Source organism: Lactuca sativa, chromosome 7 (assembly GCF_002870075.4).
Source record: "Lactuca sativa cultivar Salinas chromosome 7, Lsat_Salinas_v11, whole genome shotgun sequence".
NCBI lineage: Eukaryota > Viridiplantae > Streptophyta > Magnoliopsida > Asterales > Asteraceae > Lactuca > Lactuca sativa.
This window is the reverse complement of record NC_056629.2, coordinates 192752126-192776993: the sequence shown is the minus strand read 5'-3', so window position 1 is coordinate 192776993 and position 24868 is coordinate 192752126. Positions and strand designations below refer to the sequence as shown.

Sequence of the window (24868 nt, the reverse complement as noted above, 5' to 3'; positions counted from 1 at the left end):
TATAAAATTTTTGTATCATTTTGTATTTGTAGTAAAAAAAAAACTTAAATTTGTTATATCAATGCATCTATTAAAATAATCACTGTGATATAACTTTAATTTGAAATTATGAAAGAAAATTATATGGAAAAAATAGTGTAATGCTTGGTGGTGTTTTAGACTAGCGTATGTTCGGTATCCAAATTTTGAAAGCATTTTGATTTTTTATTTTTATATAAATAAAAAGCTCAAATTTGGGAGAGAAAAAGTTTGTACAATAATACGACATTTTAACTTTTATTTAAAAAAAAAAAAAAAAAAAAAAAAAAAAAAAAACTTTTAATCCAAAAGTTTTTTTTTAACTTTTATATATTAACTTTTAGTTTTGGATTTTATATAACTTACAGTTCTTTACGCATTCCAAAATCTTAAAACTATTTTTGACGAACATTAATTTATGCATAGATACAAACTATAATTTTTAATTTTCGGTTTTCAGATTTCAGCTATCAACTTTCAACTGTAGTAATTTTGACATACATGTTTTACTTGTGGTTAGATGATTGCCAATGGCTCATTTTGATTGGAGGTGGTGGACCCTTGCTTGCTATAATAACACCATTTGCAATAACAAGTGGTTCATGTATTAGCCCCGAATTACCGGAATCGGTTTTCCAAGTTTTTGTCAAATGGTTTGAAAATATCGAAATTGTTGGTGACATTCTAGAGAAATGGTACATATCAACAGAACATTCTTACATTAATTATTTAAGAAAATCTAAGTCAAGCATATAACTTTTCTCTAACGTTATTGATTTATTTTGTTTATTGAAAAGCAGTGTTCATTTATATTTACTTTATTAATTAAAGTATGTTATCTTCCATTAACATTTTAATTTTTAAACAGTCATATTTGAGATATCGTTTGAGGATAATCAATGTTCATCTGGTAACCTTGAATGATGAGGGAGCAAATGTTACAATAGTAAGATCCATCGTGTTCCAATATATATCGACAATTGAGTCGATCGAATGTGAAATTTTTGAGCACCAACAAGAAGAATTCTTAATTAATTATGTTCATGGGGTCACGCGTGTAGCCACCTTGTATGTCTCCTTCACCTGCAGTGTTTCCACATCCTCACTAATCAATAAAAACTCCATAAAAATGTGTTTTTTTTTTACTTTAACCTCAGTTGAAGTTATCCATGAAAATGATGTTAACATACAAGCTATTATATTTTACTTTTTCTCTTTAAAGCCATTGTATTTTGAAAAAAAAAATAATAAATAAATAAATTTACACCGTGTCCACTGACCACTATGGCCGATTTTTTTTCATTAAATTAACAAATTTTTTTCTAATTTGAATATAATAATAACTTTTTGTGTTTGTGTGTGTTTTTTTTTGTTAATATGTGGTATTTATTGTTTGAAAGATTTGGAACATTTGGAAAAGTTGTTAAATTAGTGTTATTTTGTCCTTCTTTTCCTTTTTTCCTTTTCTGTATTTTTATTAGAAATGGATCATTGGTTCTCACAGTAACAAATTTTTCTAATTTGACAACTTTGTTTTGTCCTTCTCCTTTTCTGTATTCTTTTTCTAGAAATGGATCATTGTTTCTCACAATAACAAAATTTTCTAATCTGACAACTTTGTGTAAAATAACATGTTTATATGGTTTCTTTTGCCTAATGTAACATTTTTTAATTTAAAATAAGATGTGTTACGATTTAGATACTTTAGTATTGAAGTATTTTTTAGTGGATAAAATTGCAAAAATGGTCCCTATGTTTGACAAAATTATGCGGTTTTGGTCCAAAAAGTTTGACGATGCATCGGTGATCCAATTTTGAATATTGTGTGTGGTTTTGGTCCTTATGGTTGGTATTTTTGTGTGCTTTTGTTCCATACCCTACATGAAATGACAAATATGCCTTTTATTACTTCTTTTTTAATTTATATATATATATATATATATATATATATATATATATATATATATATAGAGAGAGAGAGAGAGAGAGAGAAAGATAGAGGTAAGTTCAATTGAGAAAATTTAAAATGTTGAAAATGAGGGAATCATTCTTGGTCAATCATTTATTTTGCTGCAAAATGCTCCGGCGTACTAGGCCAACGGTGGTTGAGTAATACTCATATATGAATATTATATATGTGTATTCATATATGAATACACCGCCTCCCTCCGCCACCAACCACCACCACCACCATCTCCACAACCAACCACCAACAACAACTGTCACCAACCATCGTCGTGATATTCGTATATGAATAATCACTTTCGTTATACTTATTCATATATGAACATATGTATTCATATATGAATATACGTATTCATATATGAATATGATTTGTTCAGTCGTCCCGGTATACTGGAGCGTTTAAGCGACAGATTCGAAATTAGTGGCCCAGATTCATTCTCTCGTTCTCAACCTTTTTTTCTCAATTGAACCCTCTCATACATATATATATATATATATATATATATATATATATATATATATCACCCTCTCTCTCTCACACACACACATACAAACATGCACTCTCTTTAAACTCCGGCCAACAAAGAAACCATCACCACCTCCCCCCCCCCCCCTCTGTCACTCATAAAAAGACACCACCACCAACGAAAACAACAACAACAAAAACTCACCATATCATTCTTTCTCACACTCTTAAAATTGATGTTTTCTTCCCAGAAACTATATATCAAAGCCACGATGATAATCAGAATTGTCATCACCTAATTCCTCGTCTCTTACAGACATAAATACAAACATGTAGAGTACAGTCTGATTTTATGTGCATCTTATTTGGTTCACAACAACATAAACAATGAAAGATCCAAACTCATTTCATAATCAACGAGAAAGGGAGTGGCAGAATGCCACCCTTGTTTATCCATTCTAGCCACCATAATCAGTCGTCTTCATCATCCATTAGCCTCAAACCCTTGGTTATTATCACACCATAACGTCGCCATAACATCCCCCTGTTTTCATATCGTAACTTAATAAAATACGTAAGAATGGGCTTCGGGAAACCACATTCATCATACCACCACCACCACCTGTCGGATCTACATCACCAAAAGAAGCCCACCTACCCTCCCTAATTTTCGGAGAAGACGACCGATCAACCTTTCTCCCCAAATCAAATTGAAATTCAACACCATACCACACCAAACCAAAATCAAGAACAAACATGGAACCTGCAAAAAAATATCAAAACCTGCAAATCTATTCAGGTCAAAAAAAATAGCCCCCCTCTAGATCCAAAAATCAAAAAAAAAAATGGTCTCCGTTGATAAGGCGTGACAAACACCGATGGTGGGGGAGATTATCGACGGTGGTTTTCTGGTTAACTGGTTGTAACGTCCCATTTTCACAACCAAATATTATCGACTGAGGTAGTCCTTCAAACCACAGAGCTTATTCAGCAGATAAGGCATAGACTTCAGACATATCAAAGTCGGTAGAAGAGCTATAACGACCGACGTCGATCAGAGTTGGAGTTCCAGGTCGGCGACATGGTAAGACTGAAGGTCTCACCCTGGAAGGGTGTGATACGCTTTAGGAAGAGGGGAAAATTGGGTCCTTGGTATATTCGATCGTTCTATGTGATCCCTTGGGTTGGCTGGGTGGCCTACCAGTTGGATTTGTCGAGTGAGCTCAGCCAGATCCACAACACTTTCCATGTTTTGTAGTTGCGGAAGTACGTGTTAGATGATGAGGCAGTGGTTCCTTTAGATGATATCTAGGTTGATGAGTGCCTGAATTATATTGAGAGGCCGGTAGCGATAATGGAGAGAAAGATGAAGGTCATGTGCAATTATGAGATGACTTTTGTAAAGGTTCAGTTGCAACACCGGAGAGGCTCCGAGTGCACCTGGGAGTCGGAGGCGGAGTTGCGGGAGCATTATCCTAAGTTATTCACAGTAGCTGACTTCGAGGACGAAGTCTAGTTCAAGTGGGGGAGAATTGTAACATCCCAGTGTTGAGATATTTTCAATTTTAACCCTATGTATGAATAAATATTGCATTTTAATCCTTGAGTATAAGAAAGAATGTGAAATGGCCCATAGTGAAATTTTGGTGATTTTTGAACAAAGGTAGTACGATAGGCATATGTTGTGTACGTTGAGCGTACTAGGGCGGACCCTAGTACGTTGGGCATACACCACGTATGCAAGGTGTATATGGTTAACCTTCAAACTATAATTTTTAGGGTTATGCCCATGTATAAGAATTATTATCTCTCATTTCTCATTCCCTCACCAACCTCCATCTGATAAAAATGACCCCCAAGCTAACCATAAGTGAGAAGAGTGCGTCTTGAGCTTATCTGTAGCACCTGGTTCCTGGTATGTAAAATTTAACTAAGTATTTTGCATTTTTAGCCTCAGACTTGGCGAGTTGTATGCCTGACTCGCCGAGTAGAGCCGGGATATTGAGCACGTTAAAGTTGGCGACTCGGCGAGTCCCCACTGTCTGATGAAACCCTAATTTCAAGGGTTTGCACCCTATTTAAACCACCATATGCGCCCCCGAGCTCGCCCCCTTCACCCTCAGAGCGACCTTAGCCAAACCCTAACCTTCCCCTTTGAGATTTGAGTGTTGGTGTGTGTTTATTTGAAGTTTTAAAGAAGAGAAGGAGGAAAGATCAAGTAGAAGGAGGAGAACAGAAGTTGTGAGCCCATTTCAGAGATTAGTAAGGTAAAACTCGCCCCCTTCTTCAGTTTCTATGGTTGAACCTTCATTAGAGCATCTTTAAGACTTTTTGGAACCATTTATTGGCTTGGTTGTGGTTTAGGGGGACTCCTTGGTTCGTTTAGCCTTCAGATCTGACCACATATGAGCTCTAGAGGCTCAGATCTACAACCTTTATGGGCCATTTGCATGAGCAAGCCTAGATCTACACTTCTAACCCCATTAAAGTCCGTAAATCGCTTGAATGAGCATGCATGCACGTAAAGTTGGAGACTTTACGTGTAAAATCAACCCTAGGAACCCAGATCTATGAATGGTATGCACTGGATTCAAGCAGAATCGAGTGTACAGTTTTTGCATGCATACGACTCGGCGAGTCGTTCTTCTGACTTGGCGGGTCGAGTCGCGAGTCCCTGATTTTTCCCCCCTTTTCGTGTATGCTGAGTAGCAGTGAGTCATGGGTGGACTCAGTGAGTCGGAAGTCGGACTCATCCATGAAGGGACTCGGCGAGTCAATGCCCTGACTCGGCGAGTCCAAGGAAATCTTCTTGTCTCAAAAACCGACTCGGCGAGTTGTTCATACAACTCGGCGAGTCTCAGCGTAAAGTGTTCTTCGGGTGAAGATGAACTCGACGAGTTATTCATACAACTCGGCGAGTAGGATGAAGGACTATTGGACATCAATTTAGAAGGAAAACTCGTCGAGTCAATGCCTAACTCAACGAGTAGAGACGGGATTAAGGACAATCGAATGGATAGGGACTCGACGAGTTGGCGAGCCAACTCGGCGAGTCGAGTCAATTGGAAGTTAACTTTGACTTTGACTCTTGGCTTGGTTAAGGGTAAATGGTCATTTTACCCTAAGGACGGTTAGCAGTATTTGACTGAGTGTTTTGTGGGAATTACAGCCGTAGGATTTCCGGAGCAGCAGCGGCAGCAGACAGACAGTTCCCACGCAGATCAACAACTACTACGAGGTGAGTTACCTTCCAGTAGCGGTGGGTCTATGGCCACAATGCCAGCCCACCAGTAGGAGTTGTATGTTAGATGGTTGTCTTTGTGATATCATCTAGGTTGCTACTACCTGATATGTTATATGCTGGCCTGATATGTTATATGTGATAGTAGTAGAGTTCGGTCGTTAGGACCGAAGGGTAGGTCAGACACCCAAGCTATGTGCTGACAGTATGTGATGATATGTTTATATGCTAGTATGTTCTGTTATATGTGTTAGTGGTAGTAGGAGGGGAGAAGTCCCCAAGATTCGGTCGTTAGGACCAAAAGGGTAGTCAGCACCCCAGAATGGCTTGACACGGGCAGGACGGCGCCCCAGAATGGCCGCACGGGTAGGTCGGCACCCCAGAATGGCCGTAGCGGGTAGGTCGAGCACCCCCAGAATTGCTTGGTAGTATGTATGCTATGTGGATATATGGTATGTGGTGTAGTGGGGGAACTCACTAAGCTTCGTGCTTACGGTTTTCAGTTGTTGTTTCAGGTACCTCTTCTGTCAAGGGGAAGGAGATGGCGCGGTAGCGGCGCATCACACACACACACTTTTGTTTTCCGCACTATGAGACATTCTGGGATTTGTACTCTGACATTTTGATTGATTTCATGTTTTGGTTTTCAGATATAGTATATGTTTATGAAATGGATTGATCAGACAATGCTTATTTACAAATGATTTTACTAAATATTGATTGAAAAATGAAATTTTTGGACGTGAAAAATGGGTCGTTAATTTATCCTTGTGTTTTGTGGCATTCTTGAAGAAGAAGAAGTTGGTGAGAAGAACTTGGAGCTTGGAAGCAACTTGGATCTGAGATTATATCCTTGCTAGCAACCTCCTGGAGGGGTCTTGAGTCATAAAAATGTTTTAGATCTAGCCATTTCTGTTGGAATAGTGTCTAAGGCTGCAACTATATTAGGCAAGTATTTCACCCGGTTGTGCATGGTCCTTTTGGGTTGCCTTCACCATAGCAACTTGATAGGATGATTTATTAAGAGAGAGTAAATATTATTAGTATATTATGAGAATAATATTTAGAATAATATATTGTTATTTGATTAATATAAGTCATAGAATTAATTGGAATTAATTTGGTGACTTAAAGAGATTAATTAAATAAAGGGGTATAAACTGTCAATTGTTTGATAATTAAGCTTTAGACTATAAATCCTTATAGATATATAGTGGACGGATTCTAGAAGCTAGGATAGCTTCAAAATCGTCCAATGACTTATCTATGGAAAGGATTTGGATAGCCTTAAGAGAAGATTATCCGATTAGGGTTTAGGTTGTAACCCTTAAGGAGTCTACAAGTATAAATAGACCCCATGGCTAAGGGAAATCGGCACCTCACCTAAAGTAAGATAACCCTAGCCGATTTCCTCCCCTCTCCTCTCTCCTAAATCATCTTTCTTGCTATTGGTGTTTGTAAGCCATTAGAGGAGTGACAATTGTGACTCTAGAAGCTCCAAGACAACAAGGTCAACAAGGAATTCAAAGGTATGGTTCTAGATCTGTTTCAATGTTGTTATTTAACCTAATTAGCATTAGAAGTCTTGGATTCAAAGCATGTTTAATTAGAAAGCCTAGATCCAAGCAATAGGGTTTTGCATGCGCACATAGGAAAGTTCTTATGGCTAAAACCCATCAGTGGTATCAGAGCCCAACTTGGTTTTCATTAAATTGTTGCTTGATTAACTGAAACAAACCTGCAAAATTCGATTTTTGGTTTCTGAGTCATGGACTCAGCGAGTTCCAAAGTGGACTCGGCGAGTAGGCCTGACTCGGCGAGTCCCTTTGTGCACTCGGCGAGTCCAGGCATCAGGAATGGCCAGATTCGGGATTTTTTCATAATTATCTTATGGAAACTTACCTTAATCATATTAGATCAACCCTAATCCGATTTTTTTGATATATATGACTATAATCTTGATCTAATTAAAGATATTTATCAACTAATAAAATTTTTAATTTCCTTATATGATAATTAATTAATTGTTTTGATTATTTTGGTAATTATCTCAAAAAGAAATCTTGAATAAAATCAAATATAGATAATTAGGATATTAATTGTTAATTGGAATTATTTGTTATTTGATCCTCCATGTTTTAAATGTTTAAAACTTGTCCTCAAGTTTTGAAATTTATATTTAAAAGTTTTAATTTAGACAATCTTAAATTTCAAACCCTAGATTTTAAAAGGTTTAAAATACAACCCTATACTAATATGATATTACTAGAACAATATATATATATATATATATATATATATATATATATATATATATATATATATATATATATATATATATATATATATATATATATGTATAAGTAAATGCTAGTCTTACCGTTAGTAGGCCTCATTCACGAAGCCGATCTATAATGTGGGTATAAGGTTGCGGCCTATAAAATGGCGCTTAATGGGTGTACACTCACACCCACCGCTTGCTTGATTGGTGGAGGGTCGTTAGCCGAACGGGTAGGATAGGGCAACCTCATCCTCTCATTAAAAGTATAATAAGTAATACAAAGTAACTACACATATTTTAAAATTTCCCAATCTTAGTTACTTTAGGAAAAGTGAATTGATGCAATCCCATGATATTACACTTTGCACCCTTGCTAAGAAGTTAGTGGAGTGTGTGTGGTTTACCGGCACACTAATTGGTTCTAAGCAAAGGTGGCAAAGGGTGATTCATTGTTTATCATAGTTCGATGGAGCGTGTGTGGTTTACCAGCACATCGAATAAGTGATCGTTACAATGAAGGCACCATGTGAATTTGCATGGTAATTCACACCCGCTTTGTGATCCTCGGTATCCCAGTCACAAACAAGACGGGCATATCGAGATTTAAACATGACATTGAATAGTTTCAATGAATCTCATCCGAACCTAGGAATTCTCAATACACTTAGGACTAATAGTTTAGGTTTTTGTGATGGAGAATTAGTGAATCGTCATTCACTTACCTTCAATTTATTTGCATGTTAGATTACGGCATCCCTTTTCTAGTATGTAAATGTTATTGTTGGATCCTAGCCCTAATTTTCTTATTGGGTGATAATTAGGGATTCTTATTCTAATCTATCTTTGTCCTTTCTATTTGTAGATGTCGAACGCTAACAACGCTGCTGCTAGTTCTTTCACGTTGATGAGCCTTTGCCAAAAGGTCACCTTCGATTGAACGAACTTTAGCGAATGGATAAGATACATTCGCACCATTGCTCGCTATGAGGATAAGGAGTATGTCCTCGATGAGAAGCTTGAGAAGATCAACCCCGAAATCGCTACTCCGGCTGAAATCACCGCTTTTGAAACTCATGAGCGAGATGCAACGAAGGTACATTGCATCATGATTGCCACCATGAACTCCGAATTCCAAAAGTCCTACGAGGACATGTACCCGTACGAGATACATCAAGACTTATTGGAGAGATACCATCAAAACGCGAGACAAGAGCGTTATGAGATTTTCACCAACATGATTTCCGCTAAGATGGGTCATGGAGAGTCTCTTACCGTGCACCTGCAAAAGATGCAAAGGTATGTCGACCGCCTTCGCAAGTTAAATGTTAACTTTGGGGAAGACTTGGCGATCGACATGGTGCTTCACTCTTTGCCTCCGATGTACAACCAATTTAGGATGACCTGCCACATGAACAAAGAAGAGGTCACCCTAAGCAAACACCAAGGTCTCTTGAGGGTTGCTGAGAGCAACTTCAAAGACAAGTCTGTTGCACCAACTCCCAATCCGCCTACTGCTCCAGTCTTGGCTATTGGTCAAGGAAATGGAAAGAAGAGGAAAGCTTCATCGAAGAACTATTGCAAGGTTAAAGCCCGAGATGGTGCCTCTTCTAGTGGGACCAAAGTTGATCCCGCTAAGCCCTGTCCTAACCCGAAGGAGGCAGAGTGCCACCACTGCCACAAGATAGGACATTGGAAGAGAAGCTGCCCAGAGTACCTGCAAGCAATCAAAGAAGGAAAGATCAAGCCATCTTTCGCAGGTATATACACAATTAAATCTAACGATTCTAATCATGCTATTTCTTAGGTTCTTGATACCGGTTTTGGTTACCACATTTTTTCTAATATGCAGGGACTAAGAAGAAGTAGGGATGTGGAGCAAGGAAGAATCAATCTAATCATGGGGAACAGAAGATCGTCACCTGTGACCAAGATTGGAGTGTATTCTTTAGTGCTTAGGAATAATTTGTGTTTAGATTTGAACAATTGTTGCTATTCGCCAGAAATGGCTAGAAACATCATTTCATTTCATGGTTTATATAAACAAGGATTTAGATTTTCTTTTAATAATGAGAATGGTTCTATTTTGGCTTATCTAAATGGTGTCTTTTACTTTGAAGCTATACCATGTAATGGAATATATGAAACTGTTATGATTGTTGATAACTTAGGAAATGATGTTTTGAATATAGATTCTTCCACTAGTATGGATAAAGCATCCTTGTGGCATTGTCGTCTTGAACATGTCAACAAGAAACGCATAGCCCAACTCCAAAAGGATAGAGTGTTGGAGTCATTCGACCTTAGGGAAGATGACACATGCAAGTCTTGTTTACTTGGAAAGATGACTAAGTCACCCTTCACAAGTACATGTGAAAGGGGTGAGGGTCTATTGGACCTAATACATACCGATGTATGTGGGCCGTTTAGATCAACCACGAAGGATGGGAACCACTTCTACGTGACTTTTACCGATGATTATAGTAGATATGGGTATATCTATTTAATCAAGCAAAAGTCAGAAACTTTTGAAAAGTTCAAAGAGTTCAAGAATGAAGTGGAGAATCAATTGGGCAGGAAAATCAAGATGCTTCGATCCGATCGAGGAGGAGAGTACCTAAGTCTTGAATTCCACGATTATCTCAAGGAGGGTGGAATAGTTTCACAGTTGACGCCTCCTAGGACACTGCGGTTGAATGGTGTGGCAGAAAGGCGTAATCGAACCTTATTGGATATGGTTCGCTCTATGATGAGTCGTGCTTCACTACCTATCTCTTTCTGGGGATATGCCTTAAAGACTGTCGGCCATATCCTTAACCGATTCCCTACCAAGAAGGTTGCCAAAACACCTCACGAGATGTGGACAGGGAAAGCTCCCTCGTTGGCACATATCAAGGTTTGGGGTTGCGAGGCTTTCGTAAGACGAGATACTCACGACAAGCTCGAACCTCGAAGTGATCGATGTATTTTCATCGGCTACTCGCAGACATCCTTTGGATATCTTTTCTATAGACCGAAGGACAATGTTGTCTTCGTTGCGAGGAGAGGAGTTTTCCGAGAGCAAGAACTCATAAGCCATGGAGACAGTGGGAGGCAAATCGAGCTTGAAGAGATTCAAGAGTCGATAGATGAAGGAACCTTTACCGCTGGCACTCAACCTGAGGAGGAAACTCCGGTTGAACCGATTAACGAGTCCTTACCTCTTAGACGTTCCGATAGAGTTAGAGTTCATCCCCAGTTTTATGGTTTTCATATTACTACCGAAGGGGACACATATATTAGTGATGGTACACTAATAAATCTTGATGAACCTAATAGCTATAAGGAAGCCATGGCAGGCCCGGAGTCTGCGAAATGGAAAGAGGCAATGGATAGCGAGATCCAATCCATGTATGACAACCAAGTTTGGAATTTGGTTGATTATGTGCCCGGACGTAAGACCGTTGGGTGCAAATGGATCTTCAAGAAGAAGACCGACGTGGATGGAAAAGTACACACATATAAAGCACGATTGGTTGCGAAGGGCTTTACTTAAACTCCCGAAGTTGACTATGATGAGACCTTCTCACTAGTTGCGAAGATAAAATCTATTAGAGTGATGCTAGCAATTGCCGCATTTCATGATTATGAGATTTGGCAAATGGATGTCAAGACCGCTTTCCTTAACGGAAAGTTGGCTGAGGATGTTTACATGGCTCAGCCAGAGGGGTTTGTGGATCCGAAGCATCCGAATAGAGTGTGTAAGCTTGAGAAGTCCATCTATGGACTTAAGCAAGCATCTCGCAGATGGAATCTTTGCTTCGATGAGAAAGTCAAAGAGTTTGGATTTGTACGAAGCGAAGATGAGTCATGTGTATATGTCAAAGCCAGTGGGAGTATAGTAAGCTTCCTCGTTCTATATGTCGATGACATATTACTCATAGGAAACGACATCCCGACTTTGCAGGAGGTTAAGTCCTGGCTCGGGAAGTGCTTCGCTATGAAGGACCTCGGAGAGGCTTCTTATATTTTGGGAATAAGGAGAGTAAGAGAAAGAAGTAAGAGACTAATTGGACTTAGTCAGAATACTTACTTGGATAAAGTACTAAAACGTTTTAGTATGGAAAACTCGAAGAAGGGAGAATTACCGATACAAAGTAATGCCAAGTTGAGTAAGACTCAAAGTCCGAGTATCGAAGCTGAAATAGCAGAAATGAGCCGAGTACCATACGCTTCCGCAGTTGGCTCAATCATGTACGCTATGACTTGTACTCGCCCTGATGTAGCCTTCGCTTTGAGCATGGTTAGTAGATATCAAGGGAACCCTGGAAGAGCACATTGGATTGCGGTGAAGAATATCCTTAAGTACCTTCGGAGGACGAAGGAATGGTTCTTAGTCCTCGGAGGGAGTGATGACTTGAAGGTGCGAGGGTATAGTGACGCCAGTTTTCAGACCGACAGGGACAACTACCGTTCGCAGTCGGGTTGGGTCTTTACCCTAAATGGAGGAGCAGTAACATGGAAGAGTTCCAAACAGGAAACCGTAGCTGATTCAACGTGCGAATCAGAGTATATTGCAGCGAGCAAAGCGTCGAAGGAGGCAATGTGGCTAAACAACTTCATCGGTGATCTTGGAGTTGTACCTGCCATAAAGGAGCCCATGGAGATTTTCTGTGATAACGAAGGAGCGGTTGCCTTGACCAAGGAACCGAGGGATCATGGTAGATCAAGACATATCGACAGAAAATATCACTTCATTAGACATCGTGTAGAAGAAGGACAACTCGTAGTGAAAAGGATATCATCAGAAGATAACCCAGCAGATCCGCTCACGAAGGGACTGAGTAGGGTTAAGCACTTGCAGCATGCTAGGAGTATTGGGCTGAAGGATGATATTAGCATAGATTAGATAGTATTAGAAACGTGTAATAGATAAATGTAATTAATATTTGATGATTAAATAAAGGAGTTTTATTTATGAGTAATGTTACTGTCTTATGTTAATTGTTTAACTATTGTTTCACTTTGCATGTTTTGACTTCCAGAATAATTGAGTTTATTAGGAATAATCGAATTGTTCAAATTGTCCACAATCGTTCATATGTTGGAAGTAGATATGAATGAAGATTGTCGTGAATCGGTGCGTAGATTTTCTAAATGGTATTAGACATTGCAAAGGGTTGTTGCGACATTCATGAGTGCTTATGAACTGGTTTTGAGCATTGGAACAAACCCGCGCTTGCTGTAATCACCTTATGGAATATAATATAAAAGGGTGATCGCAAGACGATAATATCATATAGTCTTAAAACCTAGATATATGGTTTGTTATTTGTTAATTGATTATACATTGATAATGCGAAAACGCATCAGTAACTCGGTGTTATAAAACGCATTGTTGTGTATAGTTGGTTAATGAATAAGTAAATACATATAAGTCAAGTTTATCTGTGACTTTTATCTAAGAAGGTAAAAGCGATATCTCGGCCGCTCGATGATTTGATTTGACGTATGTGCCGGGCCCGGTCAGAACTGGATTGATGTGTTCGATTAAGTTCTATGTCGAATAAATCAGAGATCGAGAAACCTAAATGCTTGACTAACTATTCCATAGGATTGTCAGCATGATATCTAACAGAGGACTGTACGATCCCTTATCTAAAGGACAAGATTGATTAGATCAGAGTTTGACAGCGTCTTTGAGAGCTACGATTGCAAACCGAATTGTACTTGTGCATATAGTTACTAGACTTATCCAAGAGGGAGACTGTTGGAATAGTGTCTAAGGCTGCAACTATATTAGGCAAGTATTTGACCCGGTTGTGCATGGTCCTTTTGGGTTGCCTTCACCATAGCAACTTGATAGGATGATTTATTAAGAGAGAGTAAATATTATTAGTATATTATGAGAATAATATTTAGAATAATATATTGTTATTTGATTAATATAAGTCATAGAATTAATTGGAATTAATTTGGTGACTTAAAGAGATTAATTAAATAAAGGGGTATAAACTGTCAATTGTTTGATAATTAAACTTTAGACTATAAATCCTTATAGATATATAGTGGATGGATTCTAGAAGCTAGGATAGCTTCAAAATCGTCCAATGACTTATCTATGGAAAGGATTTGGATAGCCTTAAGAGAATATTATCCGATTAGGGTTTAGGCTGTAACCCTTAAGGAGTCTACAAGTATAAATAGACCCCATGGCTAAGGGAAATCGGCACCTCACCTAAAGTAAGAGAACCCTAGCCGATTTCCTCCCCTCTCCTCTCTCCTAAATCATCTTTCTTGCTATTGGTGTTTGTAAGCCATTAGAGGAGTGACAATTGTGACTCTAGAAGCTCCAAGACAACAAGGTCAACAAGGAATTCAAAGGTATGGTTCTAGATCTGTTTCAATGTTGTTATTTAACCTAATTAGCCATTAGAAGTCTTGGATTCAAAGCATGTTTAATTAGAAAGCTTAGATCCAAGCAATAGGGTTTTGCATGCGCACATAGGAAAGTTCTTATGGCTAAAACCCATTAATTTCTTCATTTAGGGCACTTTTGGTCCCAAATATGGTGATTCTTGAGCATGGCATGCTCTTAACCAAATATGTCGTTGCAGACCTTATGAGGGGTCTTGAGCCATAAAAATGTGGTTTTGATGCTTAGTTTTGTTCCATGCATGCTATAGAAGGTCCTAAGGCATTAAGATGTTGAGATTGTGTGTATTAAGCATTTAATTGACATGCAAAGTCATAAAGTTGGAAACTTTATGACTCTTAGTGGTACTTTGGCCTTGGATCCGAAATTTGGACGTGAGAGTTTAATGTATTAAGCTCTTATTGAGGAAATGGGGTTCTGAGCGTACGTCGTGCGTACATGGTCAATATCGAGTCCGGTCAAGGCTCGAGTACGCCTCTCATACTCGGCTGAGTGGACCAATTTGACTCGTTGACTTTGACTTTGTTCAGGGTTGACCAACTCTGACTTAAGGGTATTTTGGGTATTTTGAGTTGCAGTTTAGCCTTGGTCTCTATTTGTTGAATAGGTGATCTATGGAGCCGGTATTTGGAGAAGTGTATCGTTCAGCTTTTCATCAGACTGTGAGGTGATTTTCCTCACTGTACTTATGGGTTGAAGGCACCAAGTCCGGCCCATTGGATTAGATATCCTGATTTGTTGTGTGCTATTATACGGAGTTATGTGGTACTGGTTATGTGGTTAGACTAGTAGATCTGTAGGACTACCTGTGTTATCTGTTATTGATTGATAATGTTATGCATTGATATGTTATGGTTTGATGGGTTGAGGCGGACTAGTGGATAGATTGAAGGCCACGATACCCAGGGCGGTCCGAATAAACTGAAGACATGCGAGGCGGACCATTCAGGTCGAAGGCCCAAAGAGCGGTCCAGATAGACTATAGGCCTGATGAGGCGGTCTAGTCATGTTGAAGGCTTTGTATGCATGTTGTTTGTTATGTTTATGTATTGGTACTTTGGGGGAACTCACTAAGTTTTGGCTTACAGTTTTAGTTTTGTTTCAGGTACTTTTGAGGACCGTGGCAAGGCGAAGGCGTGACCGTACACATCCTTGGTTTTATGTTGTTGATCTTGGGAAACTTTGATTTTTAATAATGTTTTTGGAAACAAAGGTTATGTAAACACTTATTTGTAGTAAATGGGTTGTTTTGAAAAGTTTAAATTTGTTGTGATTTTTGTGGCGTTACATTAAACGAAAACAATCCTCTTGGATCTTCTAGGCTTGCTAAAGTTAGACGCATTTTTGAACAAGGAAAAAGGCTTCAATTACAATTCCTTGTAGAAGATTTAGGTTTCAAGTATCAATCCAAAAACTTTTTCCCTATTTACTCCCATGTAACTTTTTACAAAATTTCCCTCAATTTTTAAACATCATTTCATTTATCCATAAACCACTTTATTCAATGAAACAAAGTTCGTTCATTTTATATATTGTGAAAGAGGCACCAAGGTTGTGCCAGATAAGCAAGAATCGTCAGTTGGATGTAGGCCAGAACCGCCAAATCGACGTAGGCGAGAGTATATTCCTTTAGTAGATCATGGCTCAAGGTTGCCTTATATGAATATTATGGTGTTAACACAAGTCAAAACAAAAAGGTATGTTTCTTTTTTTACTTAATTAATTCCTAAATTTTATTACAAATTTGCTATTGTCACCACTTGTTGTTTTGAGTCCCTCATCAAATGGAAATAATTGGTGGCATTCGATGATCATTCTCTTCAATCTCAATGGAAAATGTTAGGTAAAACTTTACATAATTCCTCCTATGTCGCCTCCTTCCCGCCTCTTTATTATTTAAAAATATTACAAACCTTAATCACATACCTTTTTAGGTTGCAGGAAATACTTTCATATTAAGTTGAACCCACCATCCAAAGTAGTAAGCAGAGAAATTAAAGAGCAATGAAAGTTGGGTTAGAAGTGGAATGCACATGATACCTTTTTAAATTGTAGGGAAAACTTTTTTAAATTTCATATTCAATTTCTCACCCTGACATACCCCATGAAAACTCTATGTCTACCTCTGAATCAACTATATCATCATGGAAATGTTTGTTAATATATAAAATCATTATTTACGCAAAAAAAAATGATTTAATTTAGTACAGTAAACCTTACAATGTGAATATATATATATATATATATATATATATATATATATATATATATATATATATATATATATATATATATATATATATATGTCTTTATATTGATTTGCTTCAATGGTGTTGTTCATGTCTTATTTGGAGCTGGTTTACGTGTAACAGTTAGTATTACTCGACAAACAACTGAAGCTAATGTATAAATTTCACTAAACTAATTTATAAGCAGACTATCAATAATGTTTCATTAAAAGCAACATGACTATCAATACCCAAGCCACCATTATTTTTAAAGGCCATCACAGTTTTCCAGTTCACCCAAGACAAAATTAATAAGCATGAGTCTCCCTCTCATATAAAACATTTTAGCTTTCTACTCATTTAATTTAGATTTGAATTTATCAATTATCGGCTCCCAGCTTTTAATATGATTCATATAAGCCCCGACTGGCACCCCAAGGTATTTAAAAGGAATAGGTTCAGTAGTACACCCAGCTACCCTCGCAAACTTGTGAACTTCCTCCTCTTTCATTCCGAGACCATACATTTTAGATTTATGAAAGTTTATTTGAAGGCCTGAAACTTCATAAAAGCACTTGAGAATGGTGACCAAGTTATTAGCGTTCTCTTTAGACCCATACCCGACAAACATAACATTATTTGCATAAAGAAAGTATGAAACATACACATTATTATTACCCACCAGGAGAGGTTTAAAAAGCTTCATATCAACCGCATCACCCATATTTTACTACTATTATCCTCTTCCTTTCATATTTTCATTCTCTTACAATAAAAAGACTTTAAAAAACCTTATGTTTTGCTTTATTTTATAAATTCAACTGATAAATAATGACCAAAAAATATTCTAACCTATCCAAACATGTACCAACTGTGTACGGGTCTTCATCTAGTTAAAGGTAAAATAAGATATGATTAAACGTATGAGATGTTAAATATATTAATTATAAAAATATATTGACTAGTGACAATGTAATGGTAAATAAAAAAATAAAAAATGCTCCTCACGATAAATGATAATTAGCTATGGAAAATGGGCTTCCATTTAAAATGCTCTAAGAAATAGTTATTCACTTTAATAGTGAATCTTTTTGTAATACATACAACCTCTGAAGTTGTTTTAGAAACAACAAGTTATTACTAACAAATCATATGAGTGATTTAAAAACAATAACCCATGAAGAAACAAGCCAACAAGATTTTATATGCCGCTGCGAAAAATATATTTTTACCATATTCAAAAATATATTTTAACATATTAAGATGGTGGATTCTTTGCAATATTTTATTCATATAGATATCATTATCCATTAAACAAACTTTATCAAATTATCAATTCCGTACTTAACTAATTTAGTGCTGAAGAAAAAAAATAAAATAAAATAAAAAATAAACAGCCTTATCATTATAAACAAGTTTATTCAATCAAATTTGGTTATTTCTACAAATAATACAGTTTTTTAATCATATATTGTGTAATCATTCTCTATTACAAAAATCCCTAAAAAATGGAAAATATATATTTCAAATCTACTTACCAGTAAATTTGACAATGAAGTGGATTTTGACCATGATTTGATCCAAACCTACATGGAACATATAGTTTTGGAAGTAGTTTTTTTATTTATTTATTTCACGTTAATAATTCATACCCACTAACTCTTATATTAAAAGGGTTGTGTATGTATTATTATTGATCTATCCCGTATAAATTTTATCATTTTACATTTATATTTTATATTGCTTACCATCTATTTTTAATTCTAGTCTAAAGTCTAAATGCCAAAACTCAAACTATGTTTCCTTAAGATTTGAGATGCCCACTTCTAAGCTTCTAGTATTCTTTCAAAAATCATAATGTCATTTCATTTATATTTTATCAAACAATAATGTTAAACAATCAGAAGAAATTTTGCAATCATTATTCTCTATCATTATAATAGATAATCAAAAATCAATCGGCAGTTACTATAATTCATTTATTTTATTTCATAAATGTTATTTTAAATAACAAGCTATAGTAGACATTTTTGTATTCAACAAATGTTTAAAAATTAAGGCTCCAAGGAGTGGGTCTCGGTACACAGGTCGCCAAGGACGCTGAAGACCGCTCCTGACTTGCGCCAAAAGGGTCACCAGCCATGGCTCGCGTGCGCGCGCGCACGAGAGAGAGAGAGAGAGAGAGAGATTTGGTGGTTGTTGGCTTGTAGATGCAATAATCCCCCTCTACAATCGTTCTCTAGAACCTACCTTTCTTCAATAATGACGTCTCTAATCTCCATCTCAAACAAGTCTTTTTCTCCATAAACAACTCAAAGTCTCGCTTTTGCTTCCTGATTCACACAACCGGATGAGTGGTTTTGTGGGAATAGCCTTCTTTCACAAACTTAAGAAATGATAATAGGAAATTGATAGATGTAAGAAGTAATTTAAGAAAAAAAAAGAATTGGAAATTGGAGATCTAAAAAGGTTTTTCAAGAAAGATGAGGAAGTTGGATGGTTGTTTTATAAATTCCTTGTGATGTTAGTGGTTTTTATTTCTAGATAGTAGTTGTAATTTTTTATAATAATATATGTTTTTATAAATTATGTGTAGATGTATATAAAAGTGACAATTTATTATTAACAAAAATGTTTCATTACCTTGATATTTTTGATGTGTTAACAAAATAGAAAACTATGTGTTCTTACAAAATCAATATATTTGTAAATTTTTAAGCATGTCCATTCCCATTTAAGATTTATTTGCCCTTCTATTAATCCTTGTTAAAATAAGGTAAATTTGTCTATAAAGTCTAACTAGTTTCTTGATTAATACTTAATTGTTTGTGTTTTATAAAAATATAATGTATTTAAGTTTTAAAAAAATTTTAAAAAAAAATCTAATGTGCTTGGGATGCTATCACTCCTTATGAAATGCTAAAGAAATGAGGCTAACGAGGTGGCACCATAAAAAATGATGTGCCAATGTACTAAAGATGCTATCAAACTTAAGTAAAATGTGTTTGAGTATTCAAATAAATAAATAAATGTTACAAGGACGAGTTTGGATATTTGTTGATTTAGTAGATATGGATATAGATTTTATTACTCAATACCATAGAAGTTATATACCATAATTTATTAAAAATGTTTGGATCAATACCGATTTTTTCCAAACATGCTACAATACCGGTTTTGGGCTATCAAGGAGCATTTTAATAAGGGAGAATTTCATATATACCCTTATTAAACGTCAAAATATCATATTTATCTAACCTAATATCTAAATATCATATTTCTCCTCCTTAATCTTATAAAATATCATATTTGCCCAAATATATATTTTTAATATTTTAAAATCTCTTTTTATATTTTAAGATCATTAAAATTGAAAAAATAAAAACCAAATAGACCATATTACCCCCTAACTTCTAAATTGCAGGAAGTTCATCTTCTAGATATGTTGTTAACTTCTGGTGGCGTAATGTCAATTGCTAGTTGCTCTTTTATTTTGAATTTTTGCTTCTTTAACAATAGGAAAGGGGATTAAACTATGAGTTCCTGTTTGATTTTGTATTTCTTCAAAAGTGAAAAAAGAAAAAGTTTAAATAGCTATCGCCGATTGATAAGCCGATTGTTACCAATTGCAATTTTTGTTATATGTGGTTGTGTGTGCTACAATGGATAAAGAAATTGAGTGTATTATAATATATTTTGTGTGTGTACAGGTCAAAATTTGACTCTTTGTGTTTCATGAGTTTTTATTTTAAAGAATGAACACAGTGTAACACTTATTGTTTCCGATGGTAAACTTCAAGTTAGTTGTTTATGAAGTTTATATGATTTAGAAGTTAGGGGTAATGAGGTACATTTAATTATTATTTTCAATTTTAATAATTTTAATATATTTAATAAATGGTTTTGGACAAATATGATATTTTAAAGTTTAAAAAGATTAAATATGATATTTAGATATTCGGTTGGGCAAATATGATATTTTAACGTTTAATAAGGGTATATACGAAATTCTCCCTTTAATACTAGGTGTAAGACTCATGTATTACATGGATTATTTAAAAAAAAATAAATATAAAATTATAACAATTTAAAAAGTTTGAATTTATGATTTTGCCACATGTCTTTCTCTCATTCAATTTGTCACATGTCATTTTGTCATAATTTAGAGATATATTTATTTTCCACTTGTCATTTATTTCATTTTCCATTTCTAATATATTATTAATTAGTTTTAATAAATTAAACCTACCATAATGATATTAATTTCAAATTTTAAATTTTAAATTTTAAATTTCAATTTCAAATAAATTTACAGTTTAAACCTTTGTGTTTAACATTTTGTTATAATTAACCTGTTTAGTATACGAGTCTGATAACTAAACAATAATTTTAATTTATTTATTTTTTGCATGTTTTTTTTCTCATAATTTTTTTTATTTCAAATTTCAAATTCAAATAAACTTCTCTTTTAATCGTTTCTATTTAACATTTTGTTTTAATCAACCCGTATAATATATGAGTTTCACAACTATCTACCCTAATAAATAAGAATGATTTTGTCACATGTTCTTCTCTCATTCAATTTGTCACATGTCATTTTGTCATAATTTAGAGATATATTTATTTTCCACTTGTCATTTATTTCATTTTCCATAATATATTATTAATTAATTTCCATAAATTAAACCTACCATAATGATATTAATTTTAAATTTTAAATTTTAAATTTTAATTTTCAATTTCAATTTCAAATAAATTTACAGTTTAAACATTTGTGTTTAACATTTTTAATAATTAACTTGTTTAGTATACGGGTCTGATAACTAAACAATAATTTTAATTTATTTATTTTTTGCATTTTTTTTTCTCATAATTTTTTTTATTTCAAATTTCAAATTCAAATAAACTTCTCTTTTAATTGTTTCTATTTAACATTTTGTTTTAATCAACCCGTATAATATACGGTTTTCACAACTAGTTATTAAAATTAATGAGGCTTTAATGTATTGAATACATTACATATAAAAAAACCCTTTTTAATAAATAGTTTACATATATATTACCTTACATATTAAATGTGAAATTTTAATTTAATAAAATAAAAAATACAATAAAATGACAAGTGAAAAATAAAAAATTTAAAAATTATAGAAAATGTCATGTGTTCAAATAAAGGAGAAGATAACATATGGCAAAAAACCTTCATTTATTATAATAGATAATAGATGAGAAATTTTTTGAATTATTAAAATTAATGAGTCTTTAATATATTGAATACATTACATATATAAACCCTTTTTAATAAAACCTTATATATATTACCTTACATATTAAATGTGAAATTTTAATTTAATAAAATAAAAAATACAATAAAATGACAAATAGAAAATAAAAAATTTAAAAATTCTTAGAAAATGTCATGTGTTCAAATAAAAGAAAAGAGGACATGTGGCAAAAAAAAATCTTCATTTATTATAGTAGATTCAACATACAACTTAAAAATTCCAAGAATTGTATAAGACTTTGAGGCATAGTTTTTCTTCCTCAAAAAAACACAAAGGATCCAAAAAGATTTTAACAAAAAGACTCCTAAAAAAATGAAAGTTTTCAAAAGAAAACCATCCAGAAAATAAAAAATTAAAAATAGAGCCTTAATAGCAAAAAAAAAAAAAAAAAACCAAACAAACAAAAAAAACAAAATGCAAAACAACACAATCATTTATTTTATTTACCGGCATTCAAATAAAACTCTTATATTTTATTCATATGTCTTACATTTTTCAATTACGTTTCATATTAACCCAAATATCTTTAAGAAATTATCAGTTGTTTTGTGACATTACATTTATCCTTTTCGTTTTTTTAGGTTAACATGGAAACAAATATATGTGAAGTTGTTACTTATCTAACATAAATAGTGAAAAATAGATCACTTGCTCAACAACAATTTACTCAAGCAAAAATAAATAACATCACTTATTTTTTCACATGTGAACCTAAAAACGATCAAGATTAATGTTATGTTAAAAAAACGGTAACTTCCTTAAAAAAAAAAAGATATTAAGGTAAATCTTAAAGGTAACAAAAAAATATGTGGGTTTTTCTGCATACAAACAAAATATAAAAGTTTATCTAAATGCTGGTAGATAAATCTTTGTGTTCTTCTGCATTTTGCCCACAATAAACTTAAAATCACAATGGATATACTGAAGTTTTTTTTCAAAATGTCAATTGACTTTACCTTGAAAAAAAAAATAAGTAAAGTGATGGCTTTTTGAGTAAAAGGTTGAAAATATAATAGTCTTTATGAAAATCTATCCCCCAAAATAATCCAAAAACCAGTATGGAACCTTCAAATTCAACAATAGCAACAATCTTTGAGGATACATAATCAAAGACATAGTTATATTACATTCAAGTATTATGTCACATAGATCCAGTTAAATAACTGATAATAGACACAACATACTCATCATTAAAAAAAAAAAAAAAAAAAAAAAAAAAACTAGCATGAGTTTCTACCTCATCATATACGACATCCATTCAAATCCAAACACTAAAAAATGACTAAATCCCACCTCGACTTTGCACACTGCAATGCCTTCTGGTCATCCTGCATTTGGTAAAATCAAATCCCAAATAAATTATTCAAGAACACCTTCAAATCCTATGCAAGATATATACATAATGGGGTTTGCTTAATGGAGCTTACAAGTTCATAAACTTATATACACACTGGATCTTGTAATATATAAGTGGATTGATTCGATTCGATTTTTAGTCCTTACCTCTAAATGAAAGATTCAAACAGAGACCATTCCATCTATGTTTCTGTCATAAACAAGATTGTACAAGATTAATTAATTGAAAATCGCCTACAGATGCTATCAGATTGGTCTTTTATTTGTGGGTAATGGTGGAAAGATGTTCGACGGACTCATTCATACCTTAATTTAACTAAATTAAACAGTAGAAACACAGAAAGTGAAATTGGTTAAGAGAGAAGGTAAAAGGGGAACTAACATTTTCGTTCATCGGTTGCATCATGGAATTCAGGGTCATCTTCCTCATCATCGGCTGTTGCAACCGACACCACCGGCTCAACAGCAGCAGCGGGATCTTTCTCATCGGGATATCTCACAACCACCACCGGGCACACACAGTGACGGACACAGTAATCGCTAACACTCCCGAGCCTCCCATCGGTTCCGCGTTTTGTTGCACCGAATCCTCGGCTTCCCATGATAACCGCACTTAACCCTAGTCGTTCAACTTCCAAACAAAGCCTCTCCTTCATGTCATGATCTTTCACGATATGGATCTTATACGGTATGTGCGCGTCGACCAGAGGTTGCGCTAGGGCAGCGGATTTCGTAGTGGTGAAAGTATCAAAATCATCTTCGAGCTTCTGCTGTGATTCCTCATTGTCAGTGTCGACAATGGAGAGATCAACGGAGCCCCAATCAGCGCCGTAAAGGACGGAAGTAGGACGGACATGGATCAGGATGACGGCGTCACCGGGGCGGAGATACTGGTGGACGGCCCACTTTACAGCAAAGGCACTCTCGTCGCTAAGATCGACAGCGATGCCTATCCTGCGTTGTGCGCCGGCAGTGGGGGTTTCGGTGGCGGAATGATTGGTAGGACGGAAACGAGGGGATGATGACTTGACTTTGATGGCGGCGAGCGACGGTAAGTCGGATTCCGGTAGGGTTTTCTGGGGTTGCATAATTTCGGAGTGGAGAATTAGGGCTGTGGATCGTTGACAGAAGGTTGAATTGAGAATGTGCGAATAGATCGGAGATGTTTTGGGGGGTTTTAACGAAAAAAAAAAAAAAAAAAAGAGGGGTTTAAGGCAACTTATTCGGGTCGGATAAGATTTTGACGTGAAAACTACGTTCCGTCACCACCCTTCTTTGATTGGTTTTTCATTATTTATTATTAAAAAAAAAGTACACACTTTATATTTTTAATAATTTTAATATAGAAAAGTTATAAAACATAGTATTCAATATTTTTAAACTATTCAATTATTTATAAAAATTATTCTAGACCACTTAATGCAACTAGATCTAGATATTAACTTGGTGTAATAACGAAAAAAATCCACAACAATATAAGAAGTGGGTGTAAGAGTTTTGTGCAAATTTGTAACCGACTCATAACGACGAAACCACAAACGTAAGAATATTAAACACATAAAACATAAAACTTATTGAATTTGTGTTTAATTTTGGTTTCTAAACATAATCATAAC

General features: G+C 34.9%; 1 protein-coding gene across 2 annotated transcripts; it reads right to left on the bottom strand.

Annotated features, from left to right (window-relative positions):
- Window positions 1–22968: 22968 nt before the first annotated feature.
- Window positions 22969–24436, bottom strand: LOC111901038 (universal stress protein PHOS34). 2 transcript variants are annotated; one of them, XM_023896912.3, is made up of 3 exons: window positions 23635–24436; window positions 23400–23442; window positions 22969–23224 (listed from the first exon to the last, which is right to left on the bottom strand). In XM_023896912.3, coding segments are annotated over exons 1-2 (708 nt in total). In that variant the 5' UTR covers window positions 24341–24436; the 3' UTR covers window positions 22969–23224; window positions 23400–23440. The 2 variants fall into 2 exon arrangements, with proteins under 2 accessions (XP_023752680.1, XP_023752673.1); XM_023896905.3 differs by lacking the exon at window positions 23400–23442.
- Window positions 24437–24868: the final 432 nt, after the last annotated feature.

Excerpts from the sequence above, each read along its gene's own strand:
- LOC111901038 (XM_023896912.3), bottom strand. The coding sequence starts at position 24,340 with ATGCAACCCCAGAAAACCCTACCGGAATCCGACTTACCGTCGCTCGCC.